The sequence below is a fragment of the Mytilus trossulus genome, chromosome 12, assembly GCF_036588685.1.
Source record: "Mytilus trossulus isolate FHL-02 chromosome 12, PNRI_Mtr1.1.1.hap1, whole genome shotgun sequence".
NCBI lineage: Eukaryota > Metazoa > Mollusca > Bivalvia > Mytilida > Mytilidae > Mytilus > Mytilus trossulus.
This window is the reverse complement of record NC_086384.1, coordinates 14,755,679-14,769,936: the sequence shown is the minus strand read 5'-3', so window position 1 is coordinate 14,769,936 and position 14,258 is coordinate 14,755,679. Positions and strand designations below refer to the sequence as shown.

At 31.4% G+C, this 14,258-nt stretch overlaps 1 protein-coding gene and 1 long non-coding RNA gene across 2 annotated transcripts; both read left to right on the top strand.

Moving 5' to 3' along the window:
- Window positions 1-994: 994 nt before the first annotated feature.
- LOC134692898 (uncharacterized) lies at window positions 995-4,606 on the top strand. Its single transcript, XM_063553524.1, has 3 exons — window positions 995-1,088; window positions 3,200-3,337; window positions 4,323-4,606. Exons 2-3 carry the CDS (start codon window positions 3,202-3,204, stop codon window positions 4,550-4,552), a joined length of 366 nt encoding a protein of 121 aa, XP_063409594.1. The 5' UTR covers window positions 995-1,088; window positions 3,200-3,201; the 3' UTR covers window positions 4,553-4,606.
- A 939-nt stretch (window positions 4,607-5,545) lies between these two features.
- Window positions 5,546-14,207, top strand: LOC134692899 (uncharacterized). The gene is made up of 3 exons (XR_010102287.1): window positions 5,546-5,559; window positions 12,017-12,154; window positions 12,557-14,207. It is a non-coding gene; the product is annotated as an uncharacterized LOC134692899 (long non-coding RNA).
- Window positions 14,208-14,258: the final 51 nt, after the last annotated feature.

The window sequence follows — 14,258 nt, the reverse complement described above, 5'->3', positions numbered from 1 at the left end:
TGATAAGAATTTCATGAAATGTCAACCGATTCTGTCAGTTGAACGGACTAGAATGAGATTAGATATATATACATATGAACACAAAGGTCTATTCAACAGTTGTGGTGTAAATCAGTTGCATTTTTTATTAACACATAATGTATACATGTAGAGCGTTGGCTTTAATGTATATATACAAAGAAAACCTGGTTATTTGTTAATCGTTATACTACTGGCTTTTAAACCTCCTGAACTTGTCTTAGCCCTAAGACAGCTCTAAGACAGTTTTACGCTAAACAAAAGCAAGCTTGATAACTACTCCTCACACATTGTGACGTCGCTAATTACATCTCATAAGACATGATGACGCGAGTTATGACGTTGCTAATAATGCCAGGGTCACGTTCAATATAGTGTCGGCTATGTAGTGCTACGTAGATTTTTGTCCACTAAACGGGTAACTAGCCTAGCTATTATCAATTTCTACGTAGCAGCTAGGCTAGCTACACGTCCAATAGTCATAAATTTACGTAGCACTACGGAGCCGCTATGATATTGAACGCAACCCAGTACTATCAAAGTTGTATAAGTTTAAAACTCCTCAATAGTTCATGGGCGATATTTCACGGGTGTCATTCTGTTTATCGAGAGAACTGATCGTGAAAGAATACCTTACAGTGGTCAAGAATTGCGAATGGATCGTGAACGCTCTGGTACCGGATCGTGAATTCAATCTTATCGAGAAGACATATGAGAGGTCAATTACTAATCGTATTTTTGAATTAATCACACGGACATATTTACAACAAAATAAAACTGTCTGTCAAAATATTTCAACAATATGATCAGTATGTGAGAAAATCGCTCTAGACATACATGTGTGCGTTCCATATGAGGTTTACAAGGTTTAGCAAAATAATCCTCATCTGACATATATGTAAAACTCATTAGTTAACCATCATTTACAATGCTGTCTGAATATATTCAAGGCAGTAAGATTATGTTTTTATTGACATTCTACGAAAGACAACTGTAATACAAACTGAAATTACGCACATTTACACTTTGAGATGACCTTTGTTTACTTTAAACCAGAGGCAGAAATAGAAGTAAGTATTTAGTACACTTTCATCATTAATGTAGACATCAATGAATTTTTTTTTATCAGGGTACAGATTATGATTATCAAGATGATATGTATTCTAAAGCAGGCGTCTGACTGACCTAAAATTACATCGTTTAAAATTATAAATATATCATGTGTTATTTTATATCGTTTTATACACATAAACATAACACATAGAAGGAGCATTTCAAAGATTTAAGAATATTTTTATGAACTATATTTAAATGATATATTTCCATACAAAGTATATTTTTGAACAAAAACAAAACCAATAATAATCCATCAACCAATCATAACTCAAAGAAGAAGACGAAATTGAGTTAAAAAAATATTATTAGAAGATGTTAACATTATACTCCATTTGATATTTTGTAAATTCATGAAGTGTTTTGAAATAATATACTGATGGAAAACCTATTCAGACATTGACAGTGTTTACCTATCAATTTTAATCTTTATTACGAAGAACTCATATCAACCTTTTTTAAATACTGTTTTTTTTTTTTTTATATATAAGCCGATGTATTTTAAATACAAAACAGTAGTAGCAGGCAGAATTTTAGAAATATTAGGTTAAGATAACAAGTATTGAGATTTTTACTTATTCATCTATAATTATTTTAAGTCATTTTTATCCAAGTAAATGAAGTTTGAAGTTATGTTGCTTTTATACGAACTTGTGTATATTTGTTTTAACAAGTAATTCGCTAAGAGTAATTGCAAAGAAAAAAAACTGCAAGAGAAACAAATTAAGTAGCCTCGACAGGCTAGAGTAATCATTTTCTGCTACAATTTAATGGATCATAAGCAATTCGAATCTTAACTCTATGAAACAGCACAATTGGTGATCTTCTAAATAAGAAGACTATCCTGGTATATAAAGATCGAAAACATTGCGCTACTTAGTGTAGACAGACACACCATATCAATCATCATGGTGAACGCAAACATTTTGAAATTTCTCTTTCAGCACTAATAATTTCTCCTAATAATGATCCGCGCAATTCATCATCCCACATGAGTTTTTGTTTTATTTACGCATTTATAAGACAATCTTTTTGTTCGTATGAGCAGAACATGGTTCTTCCTAATAATTAAGTTTTTTTTGTGTAATAAGAGCTTTTGAATGAAGTTAATGTAATGGGACCGTTTGAACCTTGACGTCTTTACTCTAAATCCATGGATTCATAGTTTAGTCTTAGATGTATGATTTGATGTTAGTTGTTAGTGGCTTTGAACTAGCAGTCAGATGACTGCGAGTACTCTCAGATCTGTTTCTAGTGTCTTTTTTTATCGGGAAGTACAAGTACCCAGCCACGTTCACTTGTATTTTTGTCCATCTGATGAGTTGAGCCTTTTTCAATTGATTTGTATAGTTCATTCTTATGTTGTACTGTTATACCATTGTTCCAGGTTAGGGGGAGAGTTGGGATCCCGCTAACATGTTTAACCCCGCCACATTATTTAAGTATGTGCCTGTCCCAAGTCAGAAGCCTGTAATTCAGTGGTTGTCGTTTGTTTATGTGTTATACATATTTGTTTTTTCGTTCATTTTTTATATATAAATAAGGCCGTTAGTTTTCTCGTTTGAATTGTTTTACATTGTCTCATCGGGGCCGTTTATAGCTGAGTATGCGGTATTGGCTTTGCTCATTGTTAATGTTTGTGTCATTTTTGTCTCTTGTGGACAGTTGTCTAATTCGCAATCATACCACATCTTCTTTTTTATATGTATTAGCGTAACGTATTAATGCATATTTGTAAACGCAATATAATATGAGAAATGGGAAGTTGACAATTGGAAAGTTAGAATTATCTCGTATATCTGTAAATGTCTGTTTTGCATTATATAGAGTATTAGAGGAGAGAATTGATATTATTATCATGCACACTTTTGGATATATCTTTTTTTTAATAGTTAGCTTCAAGCATTTCCGAGAAAACTCGATCAATATACAATTGGCTTCGTCAGCAGAATTACGAATGAAACTTTTTTAATTTTATACATTTTATGTTGCACAATTATAGCAAATTACAAATAATAACTCTCGAATACACAAACGAATAATTCAGATCATTTCTATCTTTTTTTAGAAATGGAGTATATGAAAGTATTGTTGCATGTGTTTTCTGGAATGCCAAATCCTGAATATAATATTGAAAGTAAAGATCCTGATTACAATAGAATCAAATCCATGTTACCAGAGGAAGGAAGTGTCCATCTACATTCTGGTAATTTTTTGTTAACATGACATTTATTTAAGTAAAACGTGAGGAAAAATGACCAATTGGACATTCGCAAAATTCGAGATAAACTTACTACACAATGGCTCAAATTTATAGACTACGAAAAGACAAATTAATCCATAAAACATTGCATATAAAAACTTTCAACTTTAGTATTTAAATTTTATGTTTACGAATTTTTTTTCGGATGTTTTTTCTTGAGTGGTTTTCTTAATATATAGGGTAGACTATTTTGTCCAATATCCCCCACTTTTAATAAGAGACTTGAATGGCTCATAAAAGTCATCGAATTCAATAAAACGAAAAAGAAAATGACCTGATTTATAACAAAACAATAATCGAAAAAACAAATAAGACTAACTGTAACCAACGTTAACCGCTGAATAACATACATCTGACTGATACATACACAAAATGACATTGAGAGCTAAACAAATCCTTAAACCAAGGAGAGTGGTGCAACAGAGTTACATAAGACCAGTCTTAAAAAAGTTCAAATGGCTTGATTCAAGTTCGAGTGAACCAAACAAAAACAAAAAAATGGAAAAAAAACAACAAAAAAAGGTCCGATCCATGACTATACTTGCAGTGAGAGAACCCAGCCTTAAGTATCAATCAGTACACATCCAAAAGATTTATCGGAAAGACGTCATTACTGTCTGTGAAACGCATGACGTTAAATGATATCGACATTGTATAGGACCATGTTTTTCGTAAATGTTACTTAAGCAATACTTAAATAAATATTTTTCGATTTATCATAAACAAAAGTGAATACATTGGTTCTATCTCATTGTTCGTGTTTTAAAACCAGTATGTACAGCTTACTTTGTAACCAAATCAATCGATGAATTGATTTAATAGTAGTAAACGTGAACTTTTTTTGTATGGTAACGAAATCCTAGATATTTCAGTTTACATGTTATATTTTATGAATATAATCTACTAGTCGCATCGATATCTTTTTCAGCACTTGGATATCAAGGTTACATGATTTTTTTCATGCCCAGTGGTAAAACGAAAATAAAGGAACGCTCTTCTATGATTGAAGTTCCGCGTGGATATAATCAAGATCTTGAAAACTTACTGTTTAACAAGGGTGAATTTGATGAAGACTTAAGGAAATTAGTGTATGGTGATCAAGATGCAAGATCGGAATTCGATCAGCAATCAAAGAGACACTTACATAGAGACATATAGTATATATAATTTATAAAAACAAATCTTTATTAAAACTTTTTTCCTTTACCTTTATTTTTTGTACCACTTTGTGGTTAACCTGCACATGGTTAAAAGGCTGTTTTCAATTTTCATCTATAAATTACATTTTTCCTGCTCATTCTTGATTTTAAGTTTTCTAATTGAACATGTTGAACGCGCGGTACGGTATCTATTGACAACTTAACATGACAAACTTCATCCATGAGTCCTTTCTTCACATGTGTTATAGCTTTACTTTGAATTTTAATACAGTGCACTTGCTCCTATTGGGCAGTGATTTTAGTTGCTGTCGTTTAATTGATCAGCAGTTTTCTACAACAGATTGTCAACAAAATAGAAAAGTCGGCATATACGAGAACTCTCAGATCTGTTTATTGTGTCTTTTTGTGTCGGGATCTACAAGTACCCGGCCACGTCCATTTTTGTTCATCTGCTGAGTTAAGCCTTTTTAACTGATTTTTATAGTTCGTTCTTATGTTGTACTGTAATACCACTGTCCCAGGTTAGGGGAGGGTTGGGATCCCGCTTACATGTTTAACCCCGCCACATTTTTTATGTATGTGACTGTCCCGAGTCAGGGGCCAGTAGTTCAGTGGTTGTTGTTTCTTTAAGTGTTACATATTTGTTTTTCGTTCATTTTTTTTAATATAAAAATAAGGCCGTTAGTTTTCTCGTTTGAATCGTTTTACATTGTCTTATCGGGGCCTTTTGTAGCTGAATATGCGGTATATGGGCTTTGCTCATAGTTGAAAGCCGTACGGTGACCTATAGTTGTTAATGTCTGTGTCATGTTGGTCTCTGGTGGACAGTTGTCTCATTGGCAATCATACCACATCTTCTTTTTTTATATATATATATTTGAGTTTAAAAGTTAGCTAGAATAGTTCATATGATAGTTCCGCAACCAAGCATAATACAGAAAATCTATAAATACAGTTATACACTTTGAGACGATCATTGTTTACTTTCCATGAGGTGAAACCGAGGTAAGATATTATTAGATTTTGTCGATATTAATTTCCCTTTCAATTCTTACATTGATAAAGTATGAATGTTATTAATGTGGATTTTGTGGACTTTTGTTTATTATTTCATACTATTCAAGAGTTTGTGTTTCTCTAACTAGATGCACAATACTAAAATGTAAGAATATTAAAATAGTTTATAATATATGACAAATAGTGGTGCAATCAGTAAACGAAGGGAGCATTTCAAAGGTTAAAAAACATCAATATACATGATACATTCTCAACATGATCAGTTAAACATTACTGCCCGATTCGTACGTTTGTGCTTTTTGTTAAAGCTACATTAATATATTCAGCTTTGTTTATATTTCCACAGGCATTTAATAAATATCATTTTACAAAATGAATTGTACAGGCTTTATTCAAGTTCAAATGAAAAGAATAAGTCATACATTTTCCCAATTATTTAAATTGTGAATCATCTATTTTCATACGCATTTGATTAACTGTTTCAATCTCTAAAATACTACAGCATCATAGTTGTCATGTGTCGTCTATATCAGGTCTTTCTGAAACAATAATTGTAAAACATGGATCTGCATCAACTGAATGGTTTAAAGTTTATTTCCTAAATCTAGAAGATGCCACTTTTATATTTTAAATTTGTCAGTTAAATAAACACGATAAACAATATTGGGTAATATTCGAGAAAGAAAAAACGAAAGCATCTAGCAAAACAAACCGCCGAACGATTATTTCAGACCATATAAAATCATGTAATTGTTTTAGAAATATGAATGTAACATTATGCGTGTTTTCTGGAAGGCGAAATCCTGAATATAAGATTGAACGCAATGATCCAGATTTCGAAACAATTAAAGCAGCATTACCAAAGCCGGGGAGTTTACAACTTCCGTCAGGTAAGTTATTTTTAACCATAGCGTTGTCAGTTTGTTTTCGACTAATGGGTTTGAATGTACCTTTTGTATCTTTCTCCCCTCTTACGAAGATATCTATGTAGAAAAATATATGTACTGCCATTGTAGTATGGTCAAAAGTAAAATCACAAAAATACGGAGAAATCTATGCAGGAAAATATATGAACTCTCATTGTAGTTTGTTCAAAACGAAAATCAAAAATACGGAGAAATATATGTAAAAAACATATACATTGACGTTGTAGTATGTTTAAAAGGTAAATCACAAAAATACGTAACTCCGTAAAAAATTCAAAAAGTAAAAGTCCATGATCAAATGGAAAAATCAAAAGCCCAAACATGTCAAATGATGAATGTAGAACAACTTTCATACTCCAGACTTGGTACAGGCGTTTTGCCTTAGCAGAAAAATTGTGGATTATGCGTGTTTTTTTTCAATATGCTCTGAATTATAACATGCAAGCTCTGTAGGTGTACGTTTTTCTATTGAATGTACTGTGGATTCATTAATATTCGTTGCCATGGATACTAATTTTCGTGGATTCCATATTAACAGGGAAACCACTGATTTTAATGTTCAAGGAATTACAAATTTTTGAAAGGAATGTATACAAACTATTCCAAAATCACGAATTTAAATCTTTACGAATATGCAAGTTTTTCTCAATTCACGAAAATTGGTACCCGCTAGAATAAATGAATCGACAGTATTATTGAACAAAAAGTAGGCACATTTGTGTAGTTGTACTTTCAGATAGTGAGTTTATTATCAACAAAGAAGTAAACACATTTGTGCTTACATGAAATACCAGTGGTATGTTCATTATCTGTTCATTTTCTGCTGATTTACAGTTAATATGAAAATATTTCAAACGCTGAGCAAGATGTGTCTATCATAGGTAACGATTGCTGAATTTAGTATAAAATTAAGAATGGAAAAGGGGAATTTGTCAAAGAGACAAAACTATAACCTTTTTTAATGCTCAAATGTAATGTTCATCAACGTCTTACTACTTCTACTTGAATTTGCGTTGACATTTTTTACGATTTGAGTGTCATTGCTGAATCTTATGAAAACGAATCGCAAAGTGGCGTTATTTATTATTAGCCTGGTATTTTAAGGATGTACTTAGGTGAGGTTTGGAATATTTGTCAAATGTTCGGGCTCCTTTTTGCTTTATCTTCGATACTGGGTAAAACATTTTAATATTTAGACTTCAATAGTCCATAAAGTGTTATTTAACCAAATGTATGTAGTTTATAGTTTTTTTTTCTTCCAACTTGAAACCCAAACTAATACCAATGCAAAAAAAGGTAAAAGTCCGACTCATTCATTTCCAAAATTACAACAACATATAGAGATCCATAACCATAAATATTGTTAGCTTATTTTGTTCTTTAACGAATGCTCTTCTGACTCATGGTATCAATTTTCACTGCTAGATTTCTTTTTTCTTTCTTCTTTATGAGTTGTTTCATCCGTGTACTATTAACTGTATATTATCTCTCTTTTTCAGTGCTTGGATATCAAGGATATATAATTAACATCCTGGTCACGGGCAAATCTAACATTTCACCGTGTTATTCTTCCTTAGAAGTTCCATGTCGATTTAATCCAGAACTGGAAAAAATGCTGTTTAACAAAGGCCCGTTTGGTGACACATTGAGGACACGAGTATTTGGTGCACTGAATTCGTGATCTGAAATGATCGCAGAGTTTATAGGACACATTCAATGTTCATTGATTCAAAGTATATAAACTGTTGACATTTTGGTTAACCATGATCTTTCGATATGTTTTGAAAATAATTTCCAATGTTTTTTTTCTTCATTCAAGTATACAGTGATGGGTACTTTTTACCTATATATACAATGAAGAGTTGTGGGTTGATTAAACATGTGACATCCTATCCATCGAAGTTCATATGTAGTGATTGTGTGAGCAATAGTGTCTGATATCGTCTTATCTTAATATGTTTTAACGTACCAAGTGAGTGTTTTATATAGAAATTTATAGTTTTCTATTTTTCGAAAGTGAAATAATTTGTTGACCTGCTGTTATTCACTGTTACTTCCATTTATGTTATTATTATATTTTTATTCAGCATTTATTTACTATTTTTCTTTCGTTATATAGGAGTCTTGACTTACTTTATTAAATAGATTATTATAATTCAAATGTTTTTGCATTTTTTTTAGCATAGGATGGCTTAAGGTATACATTTCTTCAAATAATATCATAACAGATATTCTAATTTGATACCTTTTTTACTAGGGAATTGAATATATTACCACGTTTATAATCATAATTAAAAAAAAAGAAATTGGATTGATTAAAAAGTTTCCTGCAATGCGTTCATATCCCACCATGTAAATCAACACTTATTCAAACAGTCATATTAAGAAATTTTGAAACTTTAATCAAACGGCTTCTTTTCCATTTCGATGTTTGGGAGGGATTATGTTTTGCTAATACATACGTAGCAAATAAGTATTAATGATTTTTAAAATTGATGTGACTTCGGTCAAACGTTTCTATAATTATCTTAACGGTCGTCATTTTCATGACTGTAGTTATCATGAGCAACATAATCACAAAGTAATAACATGGGCCACACGACGGGTGCCACATGAGGAGCAGGATCGGCTTACCATTCCGGAGCACCTGAGATCACTCTGCAGTGTTTAGTGGGGTTCGTGTTGCTTAGTCTTTAGTTTTCTATTTTGTGACATGTGTACTATTATTTGTCTGTTTGTCTTTTTCATTTGTAGCCATAGCATTGTCAGTTTGTTTTCGTTCTATGAGTTTGACTTTGCCTCTGGTATATTTCACCCCTCTGTTATCATTGTGCTTCAAGCTGGCTTTTAAACAAATTTAGAGGCAAAATATGATTGATGGATTGAAATAGTTTACGAGTATGATTTTTAAATCCAACATCGGACTGCTGATGCGTTCTTATGACGAACTTGTGAAAACAATTGTATAGAAAAAATGTACTAAAGGACATTTAAGTTCATTCGTTGGACAAACAAAATCACTGACAATATCGCCAATGAAATGGCAAAAAAAAAAATTAAACGATCAAATGATAAAACAGTATGTATATAAAACGATAACATTGAAGATCAAACACTGAGTGACACGAAATCCACAAATCACCGGGAGCGATCTAAGGCGTTAAAGGGTATATAGATACTTCTCCACATAAGACACATTTAGAGCGCAATGATGTAAAGTATAAGCATAGAAAGAGTTCCAACAATAACGAAAACAAACCGAGGGGCGAACAATACAGAAGGGATAGTCAATCATTATCATATTTGGATAGCCGAAAACATCTCTCAAAGCTTATTAAAAAAATGGAATTGAAAAACTGTTAGCCTTCATACTTTGTCTAAAACAAATTAAAAAAATGGTTGAAGTGAACCTAGAAAAAATGTATTTGTAAGGTCCTTTTAATTGGAAAGATACCCTTTCACGAGTTTTGTCGCATACTTCGTTGTACTCAAAGGCGTAGTTTGGAGTGTTCCGGATGCCGTTCAAACTGTATCTGACAATTTGAAGAAATATTCCTCAGATACCAGTATAGTTGGATGATCTGTAATTTTCCCAATTGATATTTTGAATCTATTTGTAATGGAATATACAAAACATTGACTTCCATATTATAGAGAAGTCGAACATCCCAATATTGACAACTTTCATTAACCAAAACACATTAATTAAATCTAACTATCACGGATTATTCACAATACTACGCATTTGCGCACTTCGTTTTTCATTTTTAAGACGAACTTGGTACTCTAAATGATGAGTTTGATTGTGCCTTTGTAATATTCTGCCTCTCTTTTTTGTCAAATTAACATTTTTAATAAAATATACATACAAATATCTCCTACTAAACGTCAAATGAATGCATTATCCCAATCAACATTTCACTAATTATGCCTTTGTTCGTGAGACTATCTTCAATATGATAGCATTTAATAAAATTGAGAATGGAAATGGGGAATGTGTCAATGAGACAACAACACGACCATAGAGCAGACAATAGCCGAAGCCCACCAATGGGTCATCAATGCAGCAATAAACTCCTACACCCGGAGGCGTCCTTCAGATGCCCCCTAAATAAATATGTATACTAGTTCAGTGATAATGGACGTCATACTTATTCCGAATTAAACCCAAGAAACCTAGATTAAAAATCATACAAAACTAACAAAGGCCAGATGCTCCTGAATTGGGACAAGCGCCAAAAGCGGCGGGGTTTAACATGTTTTTGAGATGTCAACCCTCCTCCTATACTTGTAGCTAATGTAGAAAAAACAATCACACAACAATACGCACATTAAAATTCAGTTTAAGAGAAGTCCGAGTCTAGTTGAAGTTTATATTCTACGAAAGATAACTGTCGAAGAAATCTAGAAAAATAGATATTTTACATTTTGAGACTTACATTGTTAACCTGCCTTCAGCATATTGAACTGTACTGGGTATGTAGTACAAATGTATTTTTAGATGTTATCGATATTAATGTTATTTTTATTATATTTATATATATGAAATTACTTAGTAAATGAATATATAAATGAAGATATAGTCAAGTTTTTGTATATTCTTCAAACATTTTAGCAGTTGTGTTTTGTCAAAAGATATAGTAAATATGATGATACATTAGTAGTGGTGTATAACATTGATGAAAGGAACATTTCAAAGATGAATATGTCATTACTTTAGGTTCGTTCACATCTATCATATCTACAAGTTTATATACTACTTTTACATTCTTTTTTTTTTAATTTATTATTGGTATTTGTGCTGAAACGCATAAAATTAATTACCGATTCTTTCTAAATTCATATTTTTTTCGTTATCAGAATCATTGATAACTACAAAAATTCAGATTTATACAATATACGGATTTACTTGATAATTACTTTTATTCATATTATTAAAATATGTAATGTTTCATTAATATATATTGTATTAAATATTCTCCGTGGATAAAGGATAACTAATATACATTGACACTTAGACTAATGTTGTATTTAGCACATTGTAAAATAGTATTTAGTGTAAGACAGATTATTGTAATGTGTTAAAATTAGAATTTGAAAAAAAATGATAACAAATGCAATTTCACTTCAATATAAAAAAGAAGATGTGGTATGATTGCCAATGAGACAACTATCCAAAAGACCAAAATGACACAAACTTTAACAATTATAGGTCACCGTACGGCTCAGACCATTGTCAGGAAACAACTCCAACATTATGTTTCAAAGAGAGTGCCATTGCTCTTGAATTTATGAACTACAATTCGAATACCGAATACTTAAGCTGATATATTATTCGTAGAATATCTAATTATATTAAAAATAAGATTTTCCGACTTTATGTGGTATCATATTGCTGTTGATTTTAAATTGTTCTACATATATGTTACAATCTTACAAATATTTTATATATTTGCAACTACATTAGGATATACTCTTTTATTTGCAAAAATAATTCAGATCATATCCTTTTTCTTCAGCAATGAAATATATGAAAATAACATTGTGTGTATTTTCTGGAATGCCAGATCCGGAATATATAATCCATTTCAAAGATCCAGATTACAACAGAATTAATGGCATGCTACCTAAGGCAGGTAGTTTTCAACTTCCGTCTGGTAAATATCGTTTATATGATCCACATGTCTACGTCTTTCTACAAATACTTTTTGCCTCTTTGTGAATTATTTAAAAATATTTTTAAACAAACGACCATATATTGGATACATATATCATAATATATTATAAGTTAAACCATCAAAAGTAATAAAGAAGGAATCGAATATAAAGTTATTTAATCTTATACAAAAGTTCACAGCGGGTAATTTATGAGCAACAGGATACACTTTTAATATCGTGGGCATCTCCTTGGTGCTTTACATGGATTCGTATATTAAGATGGGTTAACGAGTTTTTACTTTATTCAGTTGCTTTCAATGATGATTAAAGATCACCTTAGTTTTGAAAACATATACCTATAAGGGGTGTATTTACTCTTTATTTGTTTTCTATCTTTCCAGTGCTTGGCTATGCGGGATATATTGCTGAGAAGAAACGGCCTTCACTTTCATCGTGTTGTTCTTTCTGTTCTAGGATAGCAATTCCGCGTGGATTTAATACTGAACTGGAACAGTTACTGTTTGATAAGGGTAAATTTGACGAAGGCTTGCGAACAATAGTGTATAGTGTACAGGATCAAGTAACTATATAAAATTTAGGACCTAGGGGACACTTAAAATTATTTTAAGATGTAATTGTAGATGAAAATATGTGTTGTTAGAATATGCAGACTATTAAAATTTGCGAACAGTTTATTTAATGTTGTGTGTAGTTAGGAACAAATCTAATTTATGTGTAATGACGATACAATTTACTATTTCACAGCAACAATCTGCCATGAAGTACTTTTAAAGTAAACGTGTATTTTATACTCGTAATGCCTGTATATAATATTTTGATTTGTAATCGTCTGATTACAAATAAAATATTAAAAGGTTTCTAATATAACATGATGTTTTATGCTAGATATGTTGATATATGTTATCTATGTCATAAACATGTGTTCCTATGGCTCTCATGACTATTTATGATATTGTGTGTTATACTATATTTTTTTTAATGAGACCATAATTAATTATTTGTTGTTGTTGGTAATGTGTATAAAGTAAAGGTTAACAACGAATGACATTTTTATTCTTAATCAAATGATTCTCCCTCAGAATGATTCATAATGTGTGTATGTGTACTTATTTTCTATACATTGTGACTTGGATGTAAAGTTGTCTCATTGACACTCATAACACATCTTCTTTTTTTTAATATTTGTCCTTACTCATACATGATTGCCAATGTGACAACTCTCCAAAAGAGAACAAATGACACAGAATTTAACAACTATAGGTAACCGGACGGCCTCCAACAATGAGCAAAGTTTATAACGCAAAGTCAACTATAAAAAGCTATATATTACACGTCTTACATAAACTGCTGACAGGATTATCACCCTTCCAAAAAGTTCTCTGAAAACAAAAACAGTAACACAAAAGATCGCTTGCTGGAATAAAATAACTCAGGTGAAACAAATAAACATATACATGACATATTCGCAATAATCAGATAAAAAGTTAATTTAAATATGCAATTTTCCATAAAAAAAACCCATTAAATACAACCATCGAGTAAAATTTGGAACAGTAATTCGGTTCAAAAGGTATATTTATTCGTTAAACGTAAATACATATGTTAATATTTTGCTTGACCTGGGTCGTCACGACTACGGCTGTATTGTTTGTCCTAAATCTCATCATCAGCTCAGTAGCTATAGTTAACACTTCAGTACTCGCATACATAAGGTCACCAGTGTAAACCGCGATTAGGAAGTCATAAATCGATTGAAGAAAACAAATACGAGTCAAACGAAATCCGAGGGAAACACATCAACTATAAGAGTAAGTGTAAGAATAAAACCAAAAGACAATGCAACACACATAGACACAAACTATGAGAAAGCAACTGCAATTTTCCTGACCTGGTACAGGAAATAACTCATACCTTTCTCAAATTGTTTAATCATAAATTCAGTGAGTACTACTATATTACCTCAGGGAAATGGTTATTATTGGTTTAATTTCAAAACATTGCTCCCTATTTTGATCAATTACTGATATATGTTTCGCTTTCAATTTTCTTACTTAAAACGCAACATTTAAAATAAAACGCGTT

Excerpts from the sequence above, each read along its gene's own strand:
- LOC134692898 (XM_063553524.1), top strand. The coding sequence starts at position 3,202 with ATGGAGTATATGAAAGTATTGTTGCATGTGTTTTCTGGAATGCCAAAT. Across the intron at positions 3,338-4,322 it reads AAGTGTCCATCTACATTCTG|CACTTGGATATCAAGGTTAC; the intron begins GTAATTTTTTGT and ends TATCTTTTTCAG.